This window comes from Ctenopharyngodon idella, chromosome 20 (genome assembly GCF_019924925.1).
Source record: "Ctenopharyngodon idella isolate HZGC_01 chromosome 20, HZGC01, whole genome shotgun sequence".
Taxonomy (NCBI): domain Eukaryota; kingdom Metazoa; phylum Chordata; class Actinopteri; order Cypriniformes; family Xenocyprididae; genus Ctenopharyngodon; species Ctenopharyngodon idella.
In genome coordinates this window covers 22,456,344-22,480,534 of record NC_067239.1, presented here as the reverse complement: position 1 = coordinate 22,480,534, position 24,191 = coordinate 22,456,344, and the positions used below count along the sequence as shown (strand labels likewise).

Below are 24,191 nucleotides of genomic sequence, written 5' to 3'. Positions count from 1 at the left end.
TCATTTTTCACACATTTAAAGTCTTTTTTTATTTAATCACCATCATAAGATGTTTTATTAATTGTAAACAATGCATACATCTTTGTAATACAACATAAAACTCTTTTTTTAACATAAGTATTACATGGTTATACGAATAAATAGGAAATTAATGCTCAGTGTGAGTCTACAAGTACAAACTACCAATAACCTGGTCAATAAATCCCATAATAAGTTACACAGGAGCCTTCATTAGGGTATAATGTCCACAAATGTTAAAATATGCTCTATAGTAAGACATCAGAGCATTACACTTTACATTCAGTCATCTAAAACAGCCAGTCCTCATTAGCAAGTTCATCGGTGTAGCAGGTATAGTGGAGCAAATGTTATAAAGTCAGCGTTTTTTTGTGCTACCTGCATGATCTACTGGGACTCACTGCATGATTGTACTGTATAAAAAGAATATATAACATCACCAATCCATCACCATATTGGATTGTTGGTTTGAGGATTAACTAACACCAAAACACCTCCTTTCCCTTTCACTCAGATACTAACAGACAATAGTGGTTAACGGTGCAGTGAGTGATTTTTGAAAAACGCTATTGAAAGTGGATCGGACCGAGCACTACAACAACTTCTAGCTAATCAGCAGTAGGGGGCGTATACATTCATGATGGGAGAGGAGAGAGAGTGAGCAAGAGGGAGATTTGAAGAAAAACTGTAGAAAGAGAGAAGGCTGAGACATTACAAAAGAGAAAAGCTCATAAGAATATAACTGGAAAAAGTAGGGTTATGATCAGGCAAGTGCTTTAGGACCCGCGTTAATATTAGAAAAGCTTTCCAGCGCTTGAGAGACCTAAGGCCTAAATTAAAATGGAAGCCGAGGTTGCGTTGTTTCTGCTCCATAGGCGAGTAACATTGGTTTTGAGTATCATGTCTGGAGCTGGTGAGCTACTGGTGACTAACGACGAACTCTTGCTTGTGTATATACTCTTGTGTACTATTTTTGTGATTCCGTTTGTCATCTTCCCTTTATTTTTCGAGAAGTATTATTTTGCTTAGCTTCAGAGACACTCTTGCATTGTGTGTTCGTGCATTTTGGGGGCGGAGCAATGAAGGGAGGGGTGTGTTTAGGTTGATTTCAAATACTAACAGTGTTCAACAACGATTTTGAGAAATCACATACTGCACCTTTAATGGTAAAAGGAAATGACTCAGCTAAAAAATAATAACTATCTCTGCATCTAAACGGAAAAATTACAAGACAGGACTAAAACAAAACAAAACACCTGTTTAACCGACTCGAGATAGTGGTGGGATTGCCATGGATTCATGTTTTGTTTTGTACCTCAGGATGTTGTTTTTTTTTGTTGAGGCACTCCCTTAGTTCATTAAACATAAATCAGGACTCATATGATGTTGTTTTAGCAGTTGCCATTAAATCATACACAAACACGCCAAAAGCCCAAAGGTACTTTCTGTCACATTCTTGGGATTGATTCACTAATAGTCTGAAGATAATTTTGCATTAAAGACATGGTCCAACCAAAAATTTAAATTCTGTCTTCATTTACTTATGTATTTCCAAACCTGACTTCTTTGGAACACAAAAGAATATATTTATAAAAATGTTTCAGTGTTTTTATTTGTCTATATAGTGAAAGTTAAACATTATTTAGCCCCTAACTCTCTTCAAAATGTCGTTTATGTTCTGCAGAAGACAATTAATATACAAAATGTAATCACATGAGGTTGAGTAAATGATGACGGAAGGGGGAAGTCTTCGAAAAGTAAATCTCTCAGCACCTATTATTGAAAGAAATAGTTTATCTGTTTACATCTACTCTGGCACTTCACACCACACTTTCTGGAATTACTACACCCGCACAACTTAATGACAAAAGTTACATTGTAAATGCTGTTTTTATGGTGCAAGTCACCAGTTCTCTCTTTATCTTTAAAAGGCTACAAGGAAAATGTTCTGGGGACCAAACCAGACCATCTAGTTTCACAGTCTGAGTTATTTTTCAGTTAAAAAAAGTTTCCATGATGAGATGTGACATCTGTAAATTTCATGTGGCTAGAATGCCATCATATACCGCCTTCTTATTGGCTTGCTTGTCCTTTGGACTCCCTCTTCAAGAGTTTTTTGCTTTGTATTTCACTAAGAGAAAGAGAGACAGCGCAGCGAGATGGAATCTCCTTCCTATACAAGATACTGTCCTTTATGCCTTCTTTGATGACCTAGATAAAGTGTGATAGAGGATTTAAAACGTGACATGCATTAATAAGTCTAAACATAAAGCAAAAGAAACATTGAAGTTCAGAACCTGATTCAAACAAACCTGCACGAGAATATGATATCAGCTACACTTAATTGTATTATATTACTAACATTATGCCTTAGAAAATATTGTTTCCTATTGAAACTGTGAGAACAAAGTAGTATTATCAATCTAATTTTAGTGGAATGTTAATATATAAAACATATAAATAAGCATGAGTCTGAGCTGGACTGACCTCTATGTTGTTAAGCGTGTTAAATTCCATAAGATCATGCAGCTGGCTGAAGGCTTGATTGGAATACTGGAAGTTGAAGGTGGAGTAGGGCGTCTCTGGGTCATCAAAGATGTCAAAGTCTGCAAATTCTCTCTCTTTGTCCGTCTCACGTGGAACACCTTCAAAATACACCACACTTTTAAAACATCCTAATATATATATATATATATATATATATATATATAAATTTTCTTGACTAGTTTGAGTGATTTGAAATGACCGATCTTTCAATGACCAAGAAATGTTTTCAATGTTAAAAAAACATCTTTGCCTTCCAAAGCATATAAACAGATTGAATATATACATATAGAAACACGCCCACATCATGCATTATATAAAAAAGAATGTAAATCAACCAGCTCATAAAAGCGTCAAACACAGACCCTCCTACACAAACAAATGTACAAATCACAGGACAGTGAACCACCAGAAAGATCAAGAACCAAGATCCCTGGACTTGTCAGAATTGACTAAATCTGCAATCTGCAAAGCTGACTTTTCATTAAAGAAACTCCCTATATAAACAGATACAAACACAAACAAATGAACACACACCTGGGGCTTTAAATGTCCTGAAATCGATATTGACCAGGACAAAATGGATGACAGTAGGGCAGTTCCTTTCTTCTTTTTTGGGCTTAAACACATAACACTCCTTCAGCCCCTCCCGGTCAAACACCTTTGGGTCGATCTTGGGAAATGGTAGTTGGTTCATTCGTGCCCATTTCTCAGCTAGCAGAAGTTCCTACAAAGGAACCAATCATTTACAAAACCTACATGTCGTACATGTTGTCTGTGCATGTATGATCATGATTTTACATGATATGCTGATAAATTAATCAATAAAATAAATAGCATATATCAATATTTACTCTGACATGGCAAAAAAAATTGATGCATGGATAATTGTTATTTTTTTTCCTGCTTTGTTTATTATACTTTATCACACTAAATTAAAGTGTTAAACTGACAGCCCTAGTACTAACCTTAAATGGAGGACTTGAGTCACTCGGTCGGGCAGAAAAGTCAAAGGAGATGATGAGGTCAACACCTCTCTGAGGCCTTAGAATCAGAGGATAAGGGAGGTTAAAGGTCAAGCCACTGTCCACCACATGGATCTTCTTGCTCTTTACGTCTAATGGCTCGTAGATACGGTCAAACTCAAATGGGTCTGAAAGCGTCCAAAATCAGAAAAGAACAATAATTTTTAATATGCTTTAAGACAAAACGTGCAAATTCATAAGTCAACACCATTGCTTAGTATTTTCTTCTCAAAACTGCAGTGAACCAAAGATGGTCTCAAAAACGTGGTTTGAAATCGCTGGTGTTTCTGACGTCACAAACTACCTTGTAACCAATCACGTCAATGTGTGATCATCAACGAGTGGATCTCTGAGCTGGGCTGCGTTCAGCCCCGACAAAACGTTGCAAAACGTTTTTTAAACGGAAAGGGTGGTGCGTTGAACACCCTGTTCTGATGACGCAAGAGTTGCAACTATGGCAGCTGAGAAGGCCATTCTTTGTGTTCTTTTTGAAGAATTTTCGGAGCCTGATGAAATCAGTATAAATAGTACTACAAAATACGCTTGATGTTACAGTCACTGCCCTTGCTGTCCAGAATAAAAGAGAACATCTCAATCGAGTGAAGGGATTTGTGGAAACTTCAAATTATTGTGATCCAACATTTGCCTCACATTTCAGAAAAAGACAAACATTTCAGGTGAAGGATGATCCACCTCTTACCTCCGAGACTGTTTTATGATCTATATGACTTATTATTTTTATTGTGAGTGTTAGGCTTATCATTATTGCTGATCACTGTTGTTGTGCTATGATATTGTAATATTTATCATATAATCAGAAGTTTATGAAAGTGTCACTTCACAATACAATAGCAAACATTTAAATATGTATAGTATTTTTATGTTACATTAATACCCATTGTGCGAGCTGTCTCTTTAATACCGTGTGGTTTATATACATGTTGCCGCTGATTGGGCTGACACACCCACCAAACAAAAGAAAACGTATCTCAAACCCGTTGCACACCGTTTCCAGGAAACATGTCGTTCAACCTGGAATCCGTAGCAAAACGTTGCACACCGGTTTGAGCTTGAACATGCCCCTGCTGCGAGTGAGTGGAGGCGGGGCTAATTTGCATATTCATAGAAAAGCGCATACTAAATGAGACAAGGGTGTAGAGTTACATTCAAGCTATTTTAAGGCATGAAGAATTTTTTTTCAAGGAAAAAACATTTAAATATGTCATTTTGTTGATCAAAGATGAGTTTTAAGGGTTGAAATTATTGACTACAGGGGGACTTTAAATGGCCATAACAAACATGAACTCTGACCTGTGACTGCGTCAACCTCATCTTCCGTGGGACTGACGGTCTCATAGAAAGAAGAAAGTGGCACATCGTTGTTGAGGTTTAAGCCCAGCATGAAGTTGTGTACTTTTCCTGCTCTGCCTTCTCGTGTTTTAAAAAGAACTGAGTCGCTGAAGAGAGAGCTAACCATGCGCTGCATCCAGCTGGCCTGATACTCATCCTCTGTAGGTGTAAGACAAAACCAAAATCATTGTATTTAGGGATTCGCATTGATATTTGATAAGGATTTATCTTATTGAGTAAAAATCTTATGTCATTTTCCCTAAAACCTAAAATGTGGTCTTTATACATGCAAATATATAGCTGCCTTTATATTTTGAGAAGGAGGTCCCTTGCAAGGACATTTGGGGTCTGTCGCATCAAAATGTTTAAAAATCCCTGTGCTAACTAAGATACTTACTGTGTAGTGTACATGGTCTAAAATCTCACCTTTATGTGGGTCATCATCATTATCTAGACTGTCCTCTCCCACAATGTGTTCTGGTTTGATCTGTTCTGTAGAATAAAAGTACAAAACACAAAGCCACAGTACTGAGATCATCACAATCTCTCAGGTCATCTAAGAATACAGAGTGTGTTTGTACCAGGATGTTTGCATGTGCACAAATGTAATGTCCCATTTTGGTGTAGCTGCCTGATAAGCATCACAGTTTTAAGAATCTTATCCTACCATCAGACATGCAAACACCAAAGGCACCAGCATTCTGCAACATTTTCTTCCTCTATCGCTACTCTGACACAGCATGAGAATTATTAATACATATAGATATAACAATGGACAAAGAATGAAGGACATTCAAATTCTACCTAAATCTATGGAAATGTCTAAGAACATTATTATGCACATGTGACTAAAAAGAGTAGAAGAGAAATGTGAAACTGGTCTTGGATCTGTTATATAGGTGGTGATCTTACCTAGTTCTTCCTCCATGGTGCTGCCTTTCGTCGCATCATTCAATCCCAGAATTCTGTTGAAGAGGATGGAGAAAGCACTGCCCCACACACCTGTGCAATGCATACAAACACACTGAATCCCATCTACCAAAACATGATGCTGTATATTTGACCATGTTTTACTTCAAAATCAAAAGTAAAAATTAATTCATAAATTTAGTACAACAAATTATTATAAACAATAATAATAAAAAAAAATCCTAATGGTCATAAAAAGCATAATTAGCATAATGTTTTATTAATATTAGGATGAAATATAATCCAGACATTTATTAATTTAATCAATCTTTGCCTTTATTTTGCAAGGTTGTAAAATGAGACCATTTTTAAAAAAGGCTCTATAGACGTATGTGAAATGGTAGAAAGCAACTAATATTGCAGATCTTCACGTCACTGTTTTAAAAAAATAAAGAGTAAATCTGCAGTGAAACTTTATCTTGTGATACACCCTTCGAAGACAGTCACAGCGAATATTTTGAATTTTGAGTTTACGCCATTGAATTACAACACCAACTTGTCTCACACTACAATACAGTAAAGGCTGGGAATATTGCAAATGACTGAACCAACACCCTTAAATCAGGTGACATTTGACAGTGAAGATTCCAACTAAATGGTGTCACGTCCTCTGCGTACTACTAAGAGAAATCCAATAAAAGAGCCCATACCCATAAGGAAGTGAAGAGGGTTTTCTTCGTGCTTCTTGACCACATTTCCTCTGAAGAACTTGCTTCCAAAAAGGTCAGGGGTCATGAAAGTTCCATATTTGGCCATTCCGATCTCATACGGACTGAACTCTACCCAGTCTGTCAATTAAAACACGCCAATTAAAACACAAGTATTACCACAAAAGAAATGTATTCTCACCAACAGAAGTCTGTGAAACATGCCCATGACAACAAATAAACAGTGACAATTACAGGAAGAATAGGATGTCGAATTATAATTTAGAGCAACAGACATAATGACAAATTGCATATTTCAAATAGTTTCTGGCAATGTGTAAAAGCAGTGCTTCAGATTTCAGTTTCCTGACAGTGTTGATAACGCTTATCGCTTGACGAAAGCAGATGCGTGAACCAACTAAACAAAATGCTCACAAAACAAAAGCTATTTTGTTTGAGAAAGCCTGCAGAAAATCGACTGACGCTTTTTTAGACAAAAAATTATTAATCAAAGTCAGGTATTGACAGTCGCCACAGTTTTAGTCTATTGTAGAGGTAGGAGTGGTTCGGATGTCTTTCTGTCACATAGAACTATTTCGGAAAGTCAATGGCATGTGACGTGAGGGTAATTCCCTTTGTGTCTAAATAGTTGCTTCCATTCAGCTGCAGTTATATTGTACAAACTGTACTGATGCATGTTTATACTTAATTGACTGAATTTAGAGGCCTTTATTTTTAAAATAAAACTATTAAAGTCCCCCTGTAGTCGATAATTTTATCCCTTAAAGGGTTAGTTCACCCAAAAATGAAAATAATGTCATTTATTACTCACCCTCATGCTGTTCCACACCCGTAAGACCATTGTTAATCTTCCGAACGCAAATTAAGATATTTTTGTTAAAATCCGATGGCTCAGTGAGGCCTGCATAGCCAGCAATGACATTTCCTCTCTCAAGATCCATTAATGTACTAAAAACATATTTAAATCAGTTCATGTGAGTACAGTGGTTCAATATTTTTGGTGCTCCAAAAAAACAAAATAACGACTTATATAGTGATGGCTGATTTCAAAACACTGCTTCATGAAGCTTCGGAGCGTTATGAATCAGCGTGTCGATCAGCGGTTCGGAGCACCAAAGTCGCATGATTTCAGCAGTTTGGCGGTTTGACACACGATCCAAATCATGATTTGACACGTGTTTTGAAATCGGCCATCACTGTATAAGTCGTTATTTTGTTTTTTTGGTGCACCAAAAATATTCTCGTCGCTTTGATATCAATGGAGGCCTCAGTGAGCCATCGGATTTCAACAAAAATATCTTAATTTGTGTTCCGAAGATGAACGAAGGTCTTACGGGTGTAAAACGGCATGAGGGTGAGTAATAAATGACATTATTTTCATTTTTGTGTGAACTAACCCTTTAAAACTCATCTTTGATCACCAAAATTGCATTTTTCCTGTGGAAAAAAAGATGAATGCCTTAAAATAGCTTGAATCTACACCCATGCCTCATTTTATATACACGGATCTATTAATATGCTAATTAGCCCTGCCTTCACTTACACACAAGCTCAGACATCCACTCGCTCAACTTACTAAGGTAAACGCTGCACAATGGTATCGCTTTTTACAACGTCTGACATATAACGGTAATTAATATGATTAGCGTTTTGCTTGACTATGTTATCAAACAGCTAATAATGTGTTGCTAATGTTACACAAATCATGTTCCCATTCGCGAGTCAGACCGCTTTGCACAACTGAGAACGTCAGTGAAGAAAGGCATATAATTCACCATAACATCGTAATATACATCATACACCCGCTATATTGCTAAATCTACCCGATTTTTCATATCAATAGAAAAATATACCGGGATAACCTTCTTTTGAGACTCCTTGCGCGGTCAGTTAATGATATGCTAAATCCAGCGATTTCAAACCGCGGGTTTAAGAATGTCTTTGGTTTACTGCAGTTTTAAAGAGAAAATGCTCAGCAATGGTGTTGACTTATGAATTTGCACATGGTTTGTCTTAAAGCATATTAAAAACACCACATAGACATATAAACAACATTAAAAACTTGATTTTCACTACAGGGGGTCTTTAAAAGCTATTATACTTAATTAAAATAGCTATGTGCATTAAAATGCAGTTCACCTGTGATGTAAATCTTTTCTTAGGTAAGATTCACAAGTTTGTGTACCCATATAATTTTAGTTTAAGTGGTAAACAGATTTGGCTTGCTGTCACGCAATCTAAACTCCACCATTTTGGCAGGCCATCAGGAGAGCGCTAGAGCAGCTATAGCTTTGGTATCTATTATGCTTTGCTATGTACATGTCTATGTTTTTTTAATTAAAGTGCATAGTGAACTCTGTTGCATTGAAACTGATGCTGGCGCCATTCATTTCATATTCGCTCCCGGCTGTCCTTGCCTGCCAGCATGGTGGTGTAAACAGAATGGGTCACGTGACTGCCGGATCTCTATAGAGGATATTCTACTCAAGCTCCGATTGCCCCCTATAACACAGGCAAAATTGTACAAAAAGAAGGAGAAGGGGAGGAGGAGGGATGCCAAAAGAACTAACAACGGGAAGAATTAAGAGGCTGGTTTTTATACACTGGTATTAATTCAAAGATTAGATGGGTGTACTCCTCCCGAAATTACATTTAATAACTTCACTTAATGTTTTTACTAAATCTATAGTACATATTTTCAGTCTCATAACAGAAAGAGCAGCCAATAGCTCACAAGGCATCACCTGCTCAGTCATGTGATGAGTCAACAGAATTAAGAGAATGTGCGTGGCCTATATTCAATTACAGACAGATCTTTAAACAACTAAAACGTGTGGCACTTCAGGGTTTTTTTAAGGGCTTTGGAAAAATGATACAAGTATTCTTTGAACTAAAAAAAGAAAAGAAGATATTTTACATAGTTTTAGTGCTAGTCTACATTCTAGCACTAATCTTCTGACGTAATCTCGTTTACCCCAGGCAGTTTAAAAGGTCAGACTACTATAAATGGCATCTCCATTCATTCATTCGGTGAACACACTGACAACAATGTAGCTGATAATGATCTTTGTATATTTCCAAGGTATAGTACTATCTTACACATTAGTTGGCTCAATTTCTGAAGTACTGAAGAAAAAAACACCTATCCTTGACATTGTAATCACAGGAATTGTAAAAATTTGTTACATTGATAATATGATTTATAATGAAACATTAAGAAAAACTCTTTTAAAAAAGAATACAGTTAAGCACAGAAATAAAAATATGCGCCGTTTTACCTGCAAACTTAAGCTCAGAGACATCTGGTTTTACATGCAGGCAGGTGAACAAGGGCAGAGGAGCCTGAGCTTCATTTATCTTTTCCTGCAACGCACTCAACTTGGTGTGCATCCTCTGTTGAGAGAGCAAAAGGAGAAGCCTTTATATTGTATATTTCTGAATAAGTAAAGGCAAAAGCAAAAGGAACTCTCTCCAAAAAATCAGATACTCACAGCAGGAATAAGCGTCTCGCCTATCAACATCCCAAAGATATCTGTGAAGGTAACAGGCTGCCCTGTGGCCTTCTTGCTCCACAAGGCATGTACGTAGTTAGTGATGTGTTTGGGAAGGAGTAGTCGTAGAGGGTTACTGCTCACACGCTTCATCAGCTCCTGGTTGATCTGCTCTGGGCCCTTAGTGGGGAACTCTGGGTGGGAATACAAAGTGGACATGTACCTGTGAGACAGAAAAGCAAATGTAGGTTTGCACTGGGGTTTATTTGAGTATGAATTAAAAGATGAACATACAAAAATAAAATGCTTAGTTAAATGTCCTCATACCAGGTGGATCCGGAGAGTCCAGCAACGTATGTGGCGCAGTCCAGAACTCCAGACTCATACAAAGCCTTCATAACCCCAGAGAACCCGACCATTGCCCTGAAACCTCCCCCTGAACCCAGCACAGCAATCACTGGAATCTGCATGCAAGAAAACACAAATATTAGCAATACAGTAGAATGCTAGTGAAATACTAGCAATTTAGCTTTTTTAATAGTTTTTTCAGCCAAAAAGATTCACTGTACAGTTACTGCAAAGCGTGTACCCAAAGAATATGTGATTGTCTCAAATTTGGATTTCAGAAATTTATGCTGTGTTCATGTCATTGTAGAGTTATTGAAAATGCAAGATGAGAACTCGTTTAAAAGTGTGAAGTTTGAATTTGACGTTTAATTCACTTCTACATGCTCTTTGCAAAATATTTAAAGTTGATATGAAATTTAATATTTTCTAAAAACATTGATCTGATTGTGAACGACTCGTCCATGCATGTTGGTGAAAGTGACAGAGTTCTCCCCAATCATTTTGTCAGCTTAAACCTGACCCCTTTCTTACAATCAATTGCAAGCTCAATTTCAGATCTGTTTTCATTCATTGAACAACTGATCAACGTAATCAAGACCCGCCCTACATTTTACTCAGATGTACATGACAATGCAGAAAAGAAGATCTGTTGCTACTTCCGTTACATTGCAACTTTTTCAGAACAAGGAAGGCGCACCAGGTAAAACTGGCTTTAATAAATGACACCAACAGAAACGTGTACAGGTTGCCAAAAAAAGAAATTTTTGATTGTTTTTGCAAGTGACAGAAGCTGAAGCTTTCAGAAATAAGATGTCAATGCAGCATCTTTGAGTTTGTGCTCCGGGGGCCTCATTTATAAAATGTAGCATAGAAACCGTCCTACATTTGATCTTACGATCATTTCTCAAATATGTATACGTGTGATTCAGAGAACAAACAAAACATGCGTACGCCTCTCTTCCACATGTAAAATTTATAAATCAAATGATTTTGAAATTGTGCGCAGCTGAATGGTTTCAGATCTCCGCCTTGTAAACACTGCCTAATTAATGTCATTAACATGTAAAAGAGCACCAGTCAACATCTAAATCCTTTATTTGAGAATTGCGAGTGGCAAGAATTGCTTAGATTTTCAAATACCTGCAGTACTCTGACTCTCTACCACAAGGAAAAGTGCGAACGTCTGCTTAGATTCTAACATGGCGCTAAGTACTTTTCCATGTCAAAGACCGTTTTTATAAATATGAACGTTGGCGTGGATTTTAGCATACACACACTCAAAGATCAAATCTCTGTGTACAAATGTTTTATAAATGAGGCCTCCCATCCTTAGCCAAAAGTCTAGCATTTCTAACAGCATTGTAACTGTATTGTAACCAGACTCTTTCAATTTACATGCACAAAAGCCGTTTATTGTTCTTTTTTCTTCTTTTTTTTGGATGAAGAAATCAGCCTGTAATACAACAGCCCTGTGAGTTCTCACAAGTCTTATCTAACACTTCCGCTTTATATTTGGATTATGTCCATTTTCACATGCTGAGCCAAGACTGAACTAGTAAAGAAAGGAAAAAATGTACCAAAGAAAACAAAAACTTGACAATGATAGGGGACCTGTGACCTACAGAGAAATTTAACACAAAAACACTGTCAGTCTTCAAAGCGCTCATTTTATTAAGAGCTTTAATGGTCACAATGTTTTGTATATTTTATCACTTCTGCTTAATGTGGCCAAATCATATCTGGTAGCTAATGACGTTCCTAAAGTTATGTGGAAATCTGAGCTGTCAGAGGGAGTTCTGCGTCAGTAGTGCTACTCAGTTGCATGTTATTGTGAAATCTTATGAATGTCTTTCTGATGTACTTCATTAGGTGATTCCATCTGCATGACAGTGAGGTGACATCTGCATCAAACATGTACTTTACTATTTCTCACGCAACTGCAGGACCAGTGGAGAAAGTGTAATGAAGGCCAGCTAGTAAGAGCTGTGTGAGTAAACCTCACTCCCCTGGCCTCAAGAGGCGCACTAGCGACAGACACTAGAGACCACAGTCTTTAATGTCCTTGTTAGTGCGCCCGACTCCCTTGCCCGGAAACGCCGGTTCGAATCCCACTCAGAGTGGGGCGAGTAGGACCGGAGAGGATAAAAAAGCACTTGATTAATAGGTGGTACCTCATGAGGAGAGGAAGGGAGGGAGGAAGGTTTTTCCACATGCAGCAATTTCTTGATAGCCAGCATGACTCTATCACGCCGGTGTTGTCTGTAGAGCTTTTCTTCAGGGCACAGATCCAGATTGAATCGCAGGTCCATCGTTGAGCTGAGAACAGTTAAAAAGAAAGTCATACTTGTGGCATTTCAACTATAAAAGTTCTTACTATACACAACTTGTGTTTTGCCAGTTTTGTTCATTGTGATACATACCACTCTTCCAAGGAAAGCTCTAAGTACACATTGGTCATCTGGGAAAAAACAATAACAGACATTATTGCCACAGTTTAGATCAAGGAATGAAGAAAGACAAAAGCGTGATGTCAGCAGAAATTGAAAGTCATTTCAGAGGATGATCATTTCATTTGGAGTAACATGAACCATTAAATTGTTCACAAACTGCCAATCATTAAAAGAAAAAAGAAAAAAGAAATTTGTGATGCACTGATTTCGAAATCCTTGCATCAGAAAGAAGAAAGTCATATACACCTAGGACCGAGGGTGAGTTATCTTGGGATAATTTTCATTTGAATGTGAACTAAATCTTTGATGGGAAAGTGATTCTCAAATAGATTCTCAAACGTACTTTTCCTATAAGAAATGACACCAGCTCTGTTTGTCCAACTTTGAGTTTAGAGATGTCATATGAGGCCGTACCCAACATTTCATCCACAACATAGTTAGCATCCATTAATGTCAGCTGAAAACAAGAGACAGAAACATATAATTGACTGTACATACACTACTAAGTAAAAAAAGTGCATTTCAAAAGCCTGATCAGCATAAAACATTCGAAGGAAGCTGCATATAATGAATAGCAAATGACTATTAAGTATAGATTTGGAGTGTAAATTTTCAGTTTCTCTTTACCTTTAGCACGTTGTCTTGGTAGGGGTCGAGGATGAATTCAAAGGTCTCATTCCACTCTGGATTGATGTCGTTATCTATATGTCGTGTTTTCTTCCTGCTCTCGGGGGAAGTGGGGATGAACAGCTCCACATATGGGTCAGGGGTATCCACTACAAGCATGTTTAGTGTGTTAGGAGCATTTGTGATTTATTCTTTCAAGTGCCCAAATCAGGTCTCATTCCCTTAAGTTTAGTAACTTCAAACTGAAGAAAGCAATGCATGATGCTGTGTAATGTACAGTGACTAGGGGTGTAACGGTATATGTATTCGTCCCGAACCGTCACGGTTCAGTGCATACAGTCAAATGACAAATACAGTCATTCAAAGGCGATCCACACTCCAATCCAGAAAGGAGCGTGTGCGGTAATGCAACGCTGTTTGCTAACCACCACAACAGGAAGAGCAGAAGAAGAGACAATCTACTGGTGCATTCAAGTCATGTCGGAAAGATCATATTTACAAGTTGAACGCACATGAACGCCACCACAATGTCTTAAATACGAGTGGGAAGCTGAGAATTATCTTTAAGCCCGATCTTTACAAGTTGGGGGTGTGTCAGTTAGAAACGTGGCAGAAAACCACAATAATTAGCTTTCTATCAGGCTTATTAATTTACAACAAAATATGATTGTAATATAACAATTAGTGCTGTCAAAATTAACACATTAAAACGCATTAAAAATATTTAATGTTACATTATATGATCACGCTCTTATTCACGCAAATGCTTTTAAACGATTCGAGCACCACAAGACAACTGAAAACGCTCTTTCCGTGAATGTGAATAAACCAGTTGCTGTGATGTCTGTCATTAATGTTAATCAAAGAACAAAGGTAACAGAGAAAATTGTAGCTTTAATAAAGATTAACCTATATTTCATTTATAATTTATGCAGTGAAGACTGTAAAGTGTTTGATAAGTTTATTCAATTCAAGGCAAGTAAATATGAGATTTATTATAATGGGTTAGATTGTTTTAAGCTCACTTAAATTAAAAGTTATTTTTTAAAGCCTAATAAATGTTGAAATTGATAGCTTTCAGTTATGCTGTAATGTTGAATGTTTATAATTAATGTTTAAAAAAAAAATCAGTTTCATAGAGACATCAGTACCAGTATTAGTATCAGCGATACTGGCCTTTATTCATAAAAAAGATGCCATTAAACAAATATTTACTGTCTTTAAGTTGTTTCTACATTAATTTGGAGAGTAACTGTGAAATTATTACAATATAAAGATATTAAAAACTCCAATGTTACAGAAAAAAATGTGTGATTAATTAGTTAATTTTTTTTAATCAATTGACAGCACTAATAACAATATAATATGCAACAATAAAGTTCACAGTAGCTTCATAAATTAATTAAAAACCTAAAAAAAGCAAAACACACCTGATGCACATTTTTTGTTCTTCATTTTAGAAGCAGAGTTTAAAAACCTGTATTTTTGTGTAGCTAACTAAGAGAAGGTACACCACCATCTTGCTCCGACGAAAGTGGCTTGAATGCACCTGACGTCTTAAACACTACTTCCCAACACGTAAATACGAACTTTACAGGACTTGAACGCACCATATGCACCAACCCAAAACAAGAGTTCAGATGGCACGCAACAGCTTGCTAGTAGCCTATATGCTGTGCTTCGATTAATTTTTGGGACACGCTCCACAAACTTCACGGAAAGGAAACCGGGACAGCAGAAAGCGATATCCTGTTTATTTATTCATTTATTTTACAAAAGCACAATGTTTTGTTTTTATTGTGAGTGTACACCAATAAAAATAGACCCTTTGTTTCATAGTTTTGAATGAAGTCTTACTTTTATCTGTATGGCAATAAATGACACAGTATTTTAAGTAGTTTCCGCTGTTATAATAAGACTAAATCATTTGGCATTGTGACCTATGCAAGAGTGCATTCTGTTTACTGCTTAGTGCTTAATACAGTAAAGGAGGCTGTACTGTACCAACTACCTCAAGGGGGACTAAATGCCGCTAGGTGGAACAAACTGTAATTTGCACTACTGTCTGTTCAAAATACATAAAAAGAAACCTAGCAATGGGGATTTGTTGCTTTTTCCTCTTGTACCGAACTCGTATCGAACTGTGACCCCAAATCCGAGGTGCGTACCGAACCATGACTTCTGTGTACCTTTACACCCCTAACAGTGACTGTTCTGTAACTTCACATTTAGAAAGTATGAAATATAAAGTATACTCACAAAGGTCTCCGAGAGCTCCTTTGGTGACATTTTCAGCCCGCAACACTTTCACTTTGAATTTGTGTGAGATTTGCTGTTCAACCTAAGAAATAAACACTTAGGCTTGGTTTCACAGACAAGGCTTGAGACATCTTGAGACAAAACAATGGCAGTGACATATTTTTCAGTTAATACAGCTTAAACATGCATTTTAGTCTGGGACTAGCTTTAGACAAGGGACTACCTTGTCTGTGAAACCAGGGGTTAATCTTTACAATCAGTATAAACATCATATGTGTAAATACAAAAAATCTTTCACTGACTTAAGAAATGTAGTTTGAAATGTAGATTTGAAATTTGAATGCATCTCTATATTTAAATCTAAGTCTTAATAGAAAAAGAAAGGGAAGTACTGACAAATGCGACAAAGCTTAAAAGTAGCACTGTGGCAGGCTGGTGTGATTAGTTGGTGTCTCTTTTTTTACACCAGCACATAACATTTTGAGGCAGTTAGCAAGCAGCATACAAATATTTATCTTAAACTTAATATTTACCAGAATTTATGTGGAGGCTGATGTACATGTATGGCTGGTAGCATATGATTTCTCTGATTCTGTTCACATATAATGCCACATGATAAGTCCCATTTTGCTCAATTGTCATAAAACAAGCATAGACCAATCTACCCTATATGCACAAAGAGCCTGTCCAAAAAAAACCTTATGTATGATCATTAGACAACCAGAGACGTTTAATGACATTCGCACTGATGCACATCAGCATCCCTGGTGTAAACTTAACAGAAATACAAGAAGTGTTTGGAAACCAAAATAGTGCCAAAACTGCCTTATGTTTTGGCTTACCACTTTGAAAGCCAGACTCCACTGATTTAGGCTTTTACTGCTATTCTTAGGCATAGATCAGATTTTTTGCCCTACTTACAAAGATGTGATGATCTGTGAGTGACATGGTGGCTTCACAGCCAAATTAGACAAAACAGTCTGGTTTTCCCAAGATATTTGATCCCAGGGAAGACTTCAATGCGACATCTATATGCACTGAAAAAAAACAAGTAATATAAATAAATAAAATTAAAAAGTAATTCTTCAATGACAGGGTATACTTTTTTTAATCACTTTATTGTTTTACCTTGAGTTCTGGATGTTTTCTACAGTTTCAATATATACGTTTCCTTTTTTGGATGAGAGAGAATTATTTTACATTCAAAAAATGATTCCTCATGATGCAAATGGGGACTAAACTAAAATGTACAATGAATCTCATTGTACATTTTAGTTTAGTCCCCATTCGCATCATGAGGAATCATTTTTGGATTGAAAGAGAATGTTGAGGATATACTCACTTTCTAATACACATACATTATCATAATACAAACACTATCTTGACTATCCTGACTAGACACATGGTTAGGATAACAGATGATTTTACAAATTCTAAATAAGTAAACAAAATGGCCTTTAAATTTAACCTTCAATTTTACCTTCCTTAGCTTGCACTAAGAACCAAATGAGCAGAGCACTTCCGGTGCAAAAGGCATTTGCAGAATGTGGTCTGTTTGTGTGTGTGTGTGTGTGTGTGTGTGTGTGTGTGTGTGTGTGTGTGTGTGTGTGTGTGTGTATGCGCATGTTGTGTATGTTTGAAAGAGAAGAGAAGGAATACTGTATGGGCAGGCTTTACAAATAGACTGAAAAGAAGTGAAAATTTGCATATTAGAAACAGGAAGTGTGCAACAGTCAACCGAGATAGTGTCTGTGTTCAGGATGGAATTGTGAAAGTCTGACCTCCATAGTCTGAACTGCTTTCTGACAGTACTGACTGAGCACGCAGTAAGTTGCAATGACTTTGACATTAATTACATCAAAAAAATCATCAGCATATGTGCTTAAAATTCACCATCATAATTGTTCGTATTATGGAGAGAATATTGAGCAGTCCAACACTGTAAACCCAAACAGTACTACTAACTTACAAAGATTGAGTATGTTGCCATTAAAGTCTGTTAAATCATTGATGCAACTTAAAACAATTACATTTTCTGAACGAGGAGTTTAATTTTTGTATAGCTCAGCATTTTTGAGTAAACCCTTATACTTAAATTATTATTTTTAAGTATACTGAGCGATATAAAGTTGCGTCATCTATGTCACGTCTGCCGACGTTACCGACATAATCGGAAGAATCCATTCAACATTAAACTGAGTTGCAGCAGATTTCAAGTTCCCAGCATGCTTTGCGTCACACTCTGTAAGGGAGAATAAATGTTGAAATTGAGTGTTATTGTGTGTTTTTGCACAAGATTTATACAGGGGAAGATGTGTTTTTGTTTAATGTTCTGTTATTTTGGTATTTAAAGGTGTTTCTGTGATGTTGAAGTTTTGTAAGGTTACAATTGTGGTGAAGAGTAGTGCCTGTGGTTAGGTCAAGAATGCAAGAATGGGCTGCGACACTTGAAGGTTATAAATACTGCATGTTGCACACAAGTAAATTGCGATAATCACTTTGATAGTTACATTAGCGCATGCTGGTGTGCTACTTCTAACTAACGCCCGTTTCACACTGCGAGCTTAAGCGGCGCGTGAACAGCGCGTGAGTTTTCACACTGGAAGCGTTTGTACAGCGTCACAACAGCGGCTTCAACCTACATATAAAGTGAGCATTTCTTTACAAAGACAACTATAAATTTGTTTTTATAAGTTGGTAATTTATAAACGTATAGTCTTGAAAGTTTGTTAACATGGGGAGGTGTAGCCTACAATATTCGCATATAAACGTAAATAAATAAAAATATATAAATAAAAGCCTCGTGTCATCCATTGCTGCACATGAATGAGGTAAGCTTTGTGTTTTACATCATCTGCCGCGTGTACATGTTTACAAGACAGCCAACTCTCTCTGTGTAATAACTAAAATAATGTTTATATATCATATTTTCTGGCTAGTTTACTTTAGTTTTTTATAATACACCATATTTTAACCCAAACTGAATAATTAAAAACAAGTTTTTCTTCTATAAATCTTCTATAAATATTTTTGATTCTTAATTTTCTTTTCTGTCATACTCAAAATTCTTGTTAAAATACATTAGACATGCTTATTCTGTGCATTTTGAACACTTTTTTGTGTGAAATTATATTTATTTTGTCCATCAAAAGTGTGCAAAAGAAGATTAAGTGTTAGTTTATTCAATATTTCAATTCAATTGTAATTACCGAATTTGTCTAGTTTAAAATGTATATTTTTTAAATTCTACTAAAATAATCTTTGAGTTGTTTACTTAAATCAGTGGTCTCACTGATTTCGCTCCCGTGGCGTCTGTCGTTGCTATGCAACCATGAACTACGCTCTCCACGATGACGAGGAAGTTTCAGCAAAAAGAAAATTTATTTCTAGTCCTTGCATTAGCTCTACTACTAGATATATTTATGGAGTTGAGGAATAAAAACCCGCCCTGTACAGCTATGATCAGCTGTTTGGCTGAGCTTTCGATGTTGTTAAGGAAAGGCCGAAGCTCATCGCTTGGTCCTTGTCACATGACCTGCGGTGCGCTCGCGGCATTCTGAAAAGTTGAGATGTTTTCATCTCACCGCGGCATAGGCGCGCCTGGAAAAACCGCATGCGCGTTGCGACCGCGTCGCTTCTATTATGAGCGCGCTTGCCTAAATTACAGTAAAAGCACTCGCGCAAGTCGCGAGCGTCGATTTAAACCACCGAAATGTGTCCGATGCTACCAATAAACGTTACTGATGCGCAAACGGCATCTTGGACAAATGTCTCAGCTGTGTGAGCAGAAGCGCCAGGTGTCTGGCAAGAAATAGAATAGTGTACAAATTTATTCAGGGATTGCATTTGCTCAGTACAGTGTTGTTCAGTGCAAGATTTTGATGTTATTTAAGCTAAAATAAAGTAAGGGAAAATATTTGCACTGTTAAAAACTAATACTGTATGTAACAATGATAGAGACACTGCTGTTTACATTTTTTGTTAAGTATGGCAAAAATATTTTAGTAATGAAATTTGAAGTAGGCCTAAATGAGAAATAATGCAAAGGAAAGTAAATTTTCAGAAATTTTGCGCATTCTTGTGCTTGAATTTTAAAATGGCCCTCCTATGAGGTGTCAATCACAGCAACGGCCCCCCAGCCAATTTGAGTTTGAGACCCCTGACTTCAATGTTTTGAGTATTCTGAACTTACTGGGTTTTACAACCACTGCATCAAAAATAATTGAGAAATAAGAAACATATGGTAAACAATAGTTTTAAGTACAATGGACTTAAACATTAAATAAAATAAAATAAAAATAGTTTAACTTAATTGTTACTTATAATTATTGTTTACTTTAAAAATTTGAGTGGCTTTACTTAAATTTTTTGAGGTAATAATCAGTCTACAATAATTTTGAGTATTCTGAATATAGGGTTTTACAGTGAACAAAAGCTACAATTAGGCTACATCAAGGAGAATGTTGGGTTCTCTGATCAGCTAAACTAGCCCATCCATAATAGCCTAACTATGGTGCAAAAAAAGAATAGTAGCTCAAACTGGCCCTTGGGAGCTTGAGTCACACAGACAGAAAGCTTTTATTGCTCATCAGCCCGTGTTACTTTCACACTGAGCCAGAGCACGTTCACCTCACTGCAGAATGGACATGGTCACGTAGACATGATGAATGCAAATCAAACCAATAGGACAATGCCTCGAAACTCTCACTATTAACATTAACATGCATTATATTCAGTGGTGTAGTCGGGGCCATACGCACGTATACGCCGTATACTTACTTTTTGCCCAGGGCTGTTTACGTATTACGACTTCTAAGGATCAGTATTTGCGTATACCCACTTGTTTTTTTTGCTTCGAAAGTCCATAATCTATTGTCATGTTAGCTTCCCCTTTAACTGTGTGTCCAATGCTGTTGTGTAAACTCGCGATTCTTTGTTGTAATTGGTGTATTAGCACTTCCATCGTTCTACCTTTTCCCGCCCATCATCGACTAACAATCCGGCTTGAGGTGCGTGTTTGCGCTGCAGTGAGAGATCTCCGATCAAAGCCGCTCGGTATTTTGAGCGGTGTATTGAGCGCAGTTCTCTCACTGCAGCGGACACGGCGTGAGAAATATGGTGGTGAGCGAATTAAGACTATTAATTAATTAATTATATAAATCATGCGTTCGGAGCTTTTATAAGCGCAAAGTCCCCGTACGAACTGAAAAGACCAATATCAGCGCAAATGAAGCCCGGTTTATTTAATGCATCAGTGGCGCGCGAATCATAGGCCTACTCTGAATCTTATCACGCTCCATTCCTGTCGCGACACTGATGATAAAATGTGCGATCCATTTGAATATATTGTTAAACACTTTAAAACGCTATAGAGAAAGTCAAACATGATCTAGAGACTGATGAACAAAATGAACAAAAGACTGATGAAAAGAGGAAAAAACATCATCTTGCGCCAACATTTATTAGAAAGCTTTTTAAACTATTCATGACCCAACCCTACCATAATTTATCACATTTTATTGTTTTAATTGTGGTCAATTTGGCTTACTTGTAGAATTTATAATCTATTAAGGAATTTTCACTAGATTTTATTACAACTGTGACATGTTGTAGGCTAGCTGTTTCTAGGTTGTGTGTAGTATATTTTTCATAACAAATGCTATGGAAATGGAAAATGTTATAGTTTGACTTCTTATGGCACTTGAAGTAGAAAACTCTGTCAAACTGATAAGCTTGCAGGTGCTTAAATAATATAAAACATATAAACCATCATGCAATTTCTGACGGTTGGTATATCACAGTTTAATATTTTTATCATCATTACAATGATGAAAGTAAGCAACAATCTTACGCAGACACAGGCATGTAGCGTTTAAAAAATGACGGAAAGAAGCGAGAGGTTTTACAACCTTTACAAGCAAGTGCTGAGGGAAATTATATGAAATTATATGAATTAAAGTATAAATGAATTCTATGAATGTATCTCTGAAGAGAACTGACTGACTTGATAAAAGTTTTGATGGCATTTTATTTTTATTTTCCCACCATGTAGCACAGCGTTTATAAGCAGCGCTCTATTTCTGCTGTTCCATAAGCGCCACCTACTGACAGAGAGTGGATTTAAATTTTCATTCATTAGTGGTTTAAAATAGTAATTATATTATATTATATTTGTCACAGGTTAACATATTGACTCTATAAACTTACAGACATACAACAATTTCACTTGTACTGTGCATTGCCGGCAACATTTACATCTGTGTACAAGTCAGGAAGGTGTTATGGAGTTTTTGTTTGTTTAGTGTACAAGTGAAAGGATTGCATGTTTGTAAGTCCAAGTTTAGAGTCAATAGGTTAACCTGTGACAATATTATATTCTATTATATTATATTGAATGCTGAATGATTAAGCATACGTTTGGCTACTATTAATAAAAAGGTTTATGAAGTGAAGCCTATAGGTTTGTGCTACCAACACAATATTTGCATTGTTTTAAGGGTAGGTTTAGGGTAGGAGTAAGTTAGGTATGGACGTTAATAAAGTCTCAAACCACATGAATATGATTCTGGTAGCACAATCTGATAGGTAGCATTTTCGCTATCGAATTGTGCTACCTACTGTTTTAATGGGAGGAAGCACAATCTGAACGGGTAGCACAAATCGTCAGAACACCGGTTCTAAATCTATTCCCTTAAAAAACTTAAAACTTCAAACACGCTACACTACACGCACATTATGATCTCGCTAAGTAAAAGTTAATTTGATTGCACCGTATTTTTCGCTTATCAAGTTTGAGACAGATCGGTTATCTGTCGATAGTGTCCTTAATATCCTATCTATCACAAACTCTTGCAACAAAGTCCCAGATGAACGGAGATGTGCTTTTGACATTAAACATATTCTGAACCGAATGGAAACTTTCTAAACCTGCAGTCGTACTTAACTGTCCGCAGATAAAACTTACAGAGCTGACGTTTCCCTCGAGCTTCGCACCGCTATTTTCACGTGACATAATCTAGGCTAATATGAACAACAGCTATCCTGCAGTAAACAAATAACAGAGTAATTTACATTTCATCTTACCCTGGGCTGGAGTGCACACCAAGCCAGAAATCCCGAAAAAAAAAAAAAAAAATCGTTGTTTTTCTTCTATGCAGATGGTGCGCTTCAGTCAGACTATTTTTAAAGAGAAGAGGAGGAGGAACTACAGGCTTCCTATGATGATATAATCTCATCTTCCTCTTGTCCCGCTCTGTGCGCATTTTTTTTTCATTCTGCTGTCAAAATACACGTCACTTGATTGTATAGTAGGCTATAAAAATAAAACATTAGTCGAACATAATTTTAAAGACTGAAAATGTTACAAAGGCAAATTTCTATTTAGGGGAAAAAGCACTCACCGTTAAATTTCATGCAAAACAATCAGTAAAAAAGAGTGATAGGCTACTCTCCACAGAGCAGAGCTGATGAAGAAAACAGGTTTCTCTAGCTAGCGGACCTGCTGAGCGTTGAGTCATTTTTCATTTCTTCCACAAGGTGGCAAATGATGCGATATGAACATGTTGTCGCAAGCAGATATTGAACATTTATTTCTTTATTGCCCTTTTTCTGTTTCTTAATTTAGAATTTTTAAAACTCTTAATTTAGAACCCCATGACATTTTACTTTGTTTTCAAAACCCATATTTTTCTCAAAAACAAAATTATGTTATTAATCTTTTAATTACTTTGGCAAAGTTTTATATTCATAAGACAAAAATAACTCAAAAGAAACCCTCATATATTACCTTTTATAACACCGATCTCACAATTTATTCTGAAACACTTTCAAACATGAGATCACAAAACAAAAAGCTTATAAAATCGATACAAATTCTAAAGCTTTTCAAATGTAACTGCCCTAATAATATGTAGCACTTTTTATCCTATTTTCTTTTATTTTTTATTTTTTATTTTTTTGTATACATTTTCTTTTTAGTTATTGTTGTTACTCTTTGTTTTATATGCTCTGATATGTATTGCAATGTCTTATATTTGTCTTGTAAAAAAATAATAATAATAATTAAAAATGTCGCAAGCAAACAAGGATAAAAGTTTTTTTTTTTTTTTTGAGAGAGAGAGAGAGAGAGAGAGAGAGAGAGAGAGAAAATCTTTTGGAAAGCCAATTTAAAAAAAAAAAAAAAAAAAAAAAAAAAAAAAAAGTCATAAAATGCATGTATGTTGGTTTCATGCATTTTTGAGAAATGTTTATTAAACATTTTCTACAAAAACAGTTAATGTATTAACGATAATTATTTCATTTTATATTAATGTAATAGTAAAATGTTTTCACGGGATATTACTTTTTGACATCCGATAATCAGTAGGCAATACCAACAAATCAATCCTCTTAGCTACAGTAGACGCGCGATGAGTCATGTCGGAATTCTTTTAGTCGATATTG

The 24,191-nt window shown here is 36.3% G+C and overlaps 1 protein-coding gene across 7 annotated transcripts in view; it reads right to left on the bottom strand.

Annotated features, from left to right (window-relative positions):
* Nucleotides 1-24,191, bottom strand: part of pla2g4ab (phospholipase A2, group IVAb (cytosolic, calcium-dependent)) — a 35,812-nt gene continuing 11,621 nt past the window's right edge. The window contains exons 1-19 of one of the 7 annotated variants that reach the window (XM_051874693.1): nt 23,150-23,167; nt 22,833-23,061; nt 16,671-16,786; nt 15,750-15,831; nt 13,491-13,639; nt 13,207-13,320; nt 12,834-12,871; nt 12,585-12,729; nt 10,393-10,529; nt 10,066-10,288; nt 9,853-9,967; nt 6,557-6,694; nt 5,850-5,939; nt 5,364-5,429; nt 4,899-5,096; nt 3,531-3,715; nt 3,100-3,289; nt 2,506-2,663; nt 1-2,229 (exon numbers count right to left, since the gene is read on the bottom strand). In XM_051874693.1, coding sequence (XP_051730653.1) covers nt 2,092-2,229; nt 2,506-2,663; nt 3,100-3,289; nt 3,531-3,715; nt 4,899-5,096; nt 5,364-5,429; nt 5,850-5,939; nt 6,557-6,694; nt 9,853-9,967; nt 10,066-10,288; nt 10,393-10,529; nt 12,585-12,729; nt 12,834-12,871; nt 13,207-13,320; nt 13,491-13,639; nt 15,750-15,831; nt 16,671-16,697 — 2,193 coding nt within the window. In that variant the 5' untranslated portion in view covers nt 16,698-16,786; nt 22,833-23,061; nt 23,150-23,167 and the 3' untranslated portion in view covers nt 1-2,091. The other 6 variants (XM_051874695.1, XM_051874697.1, XM_051874694.1 and 3 more) reach the window with 6 other exon arrangements.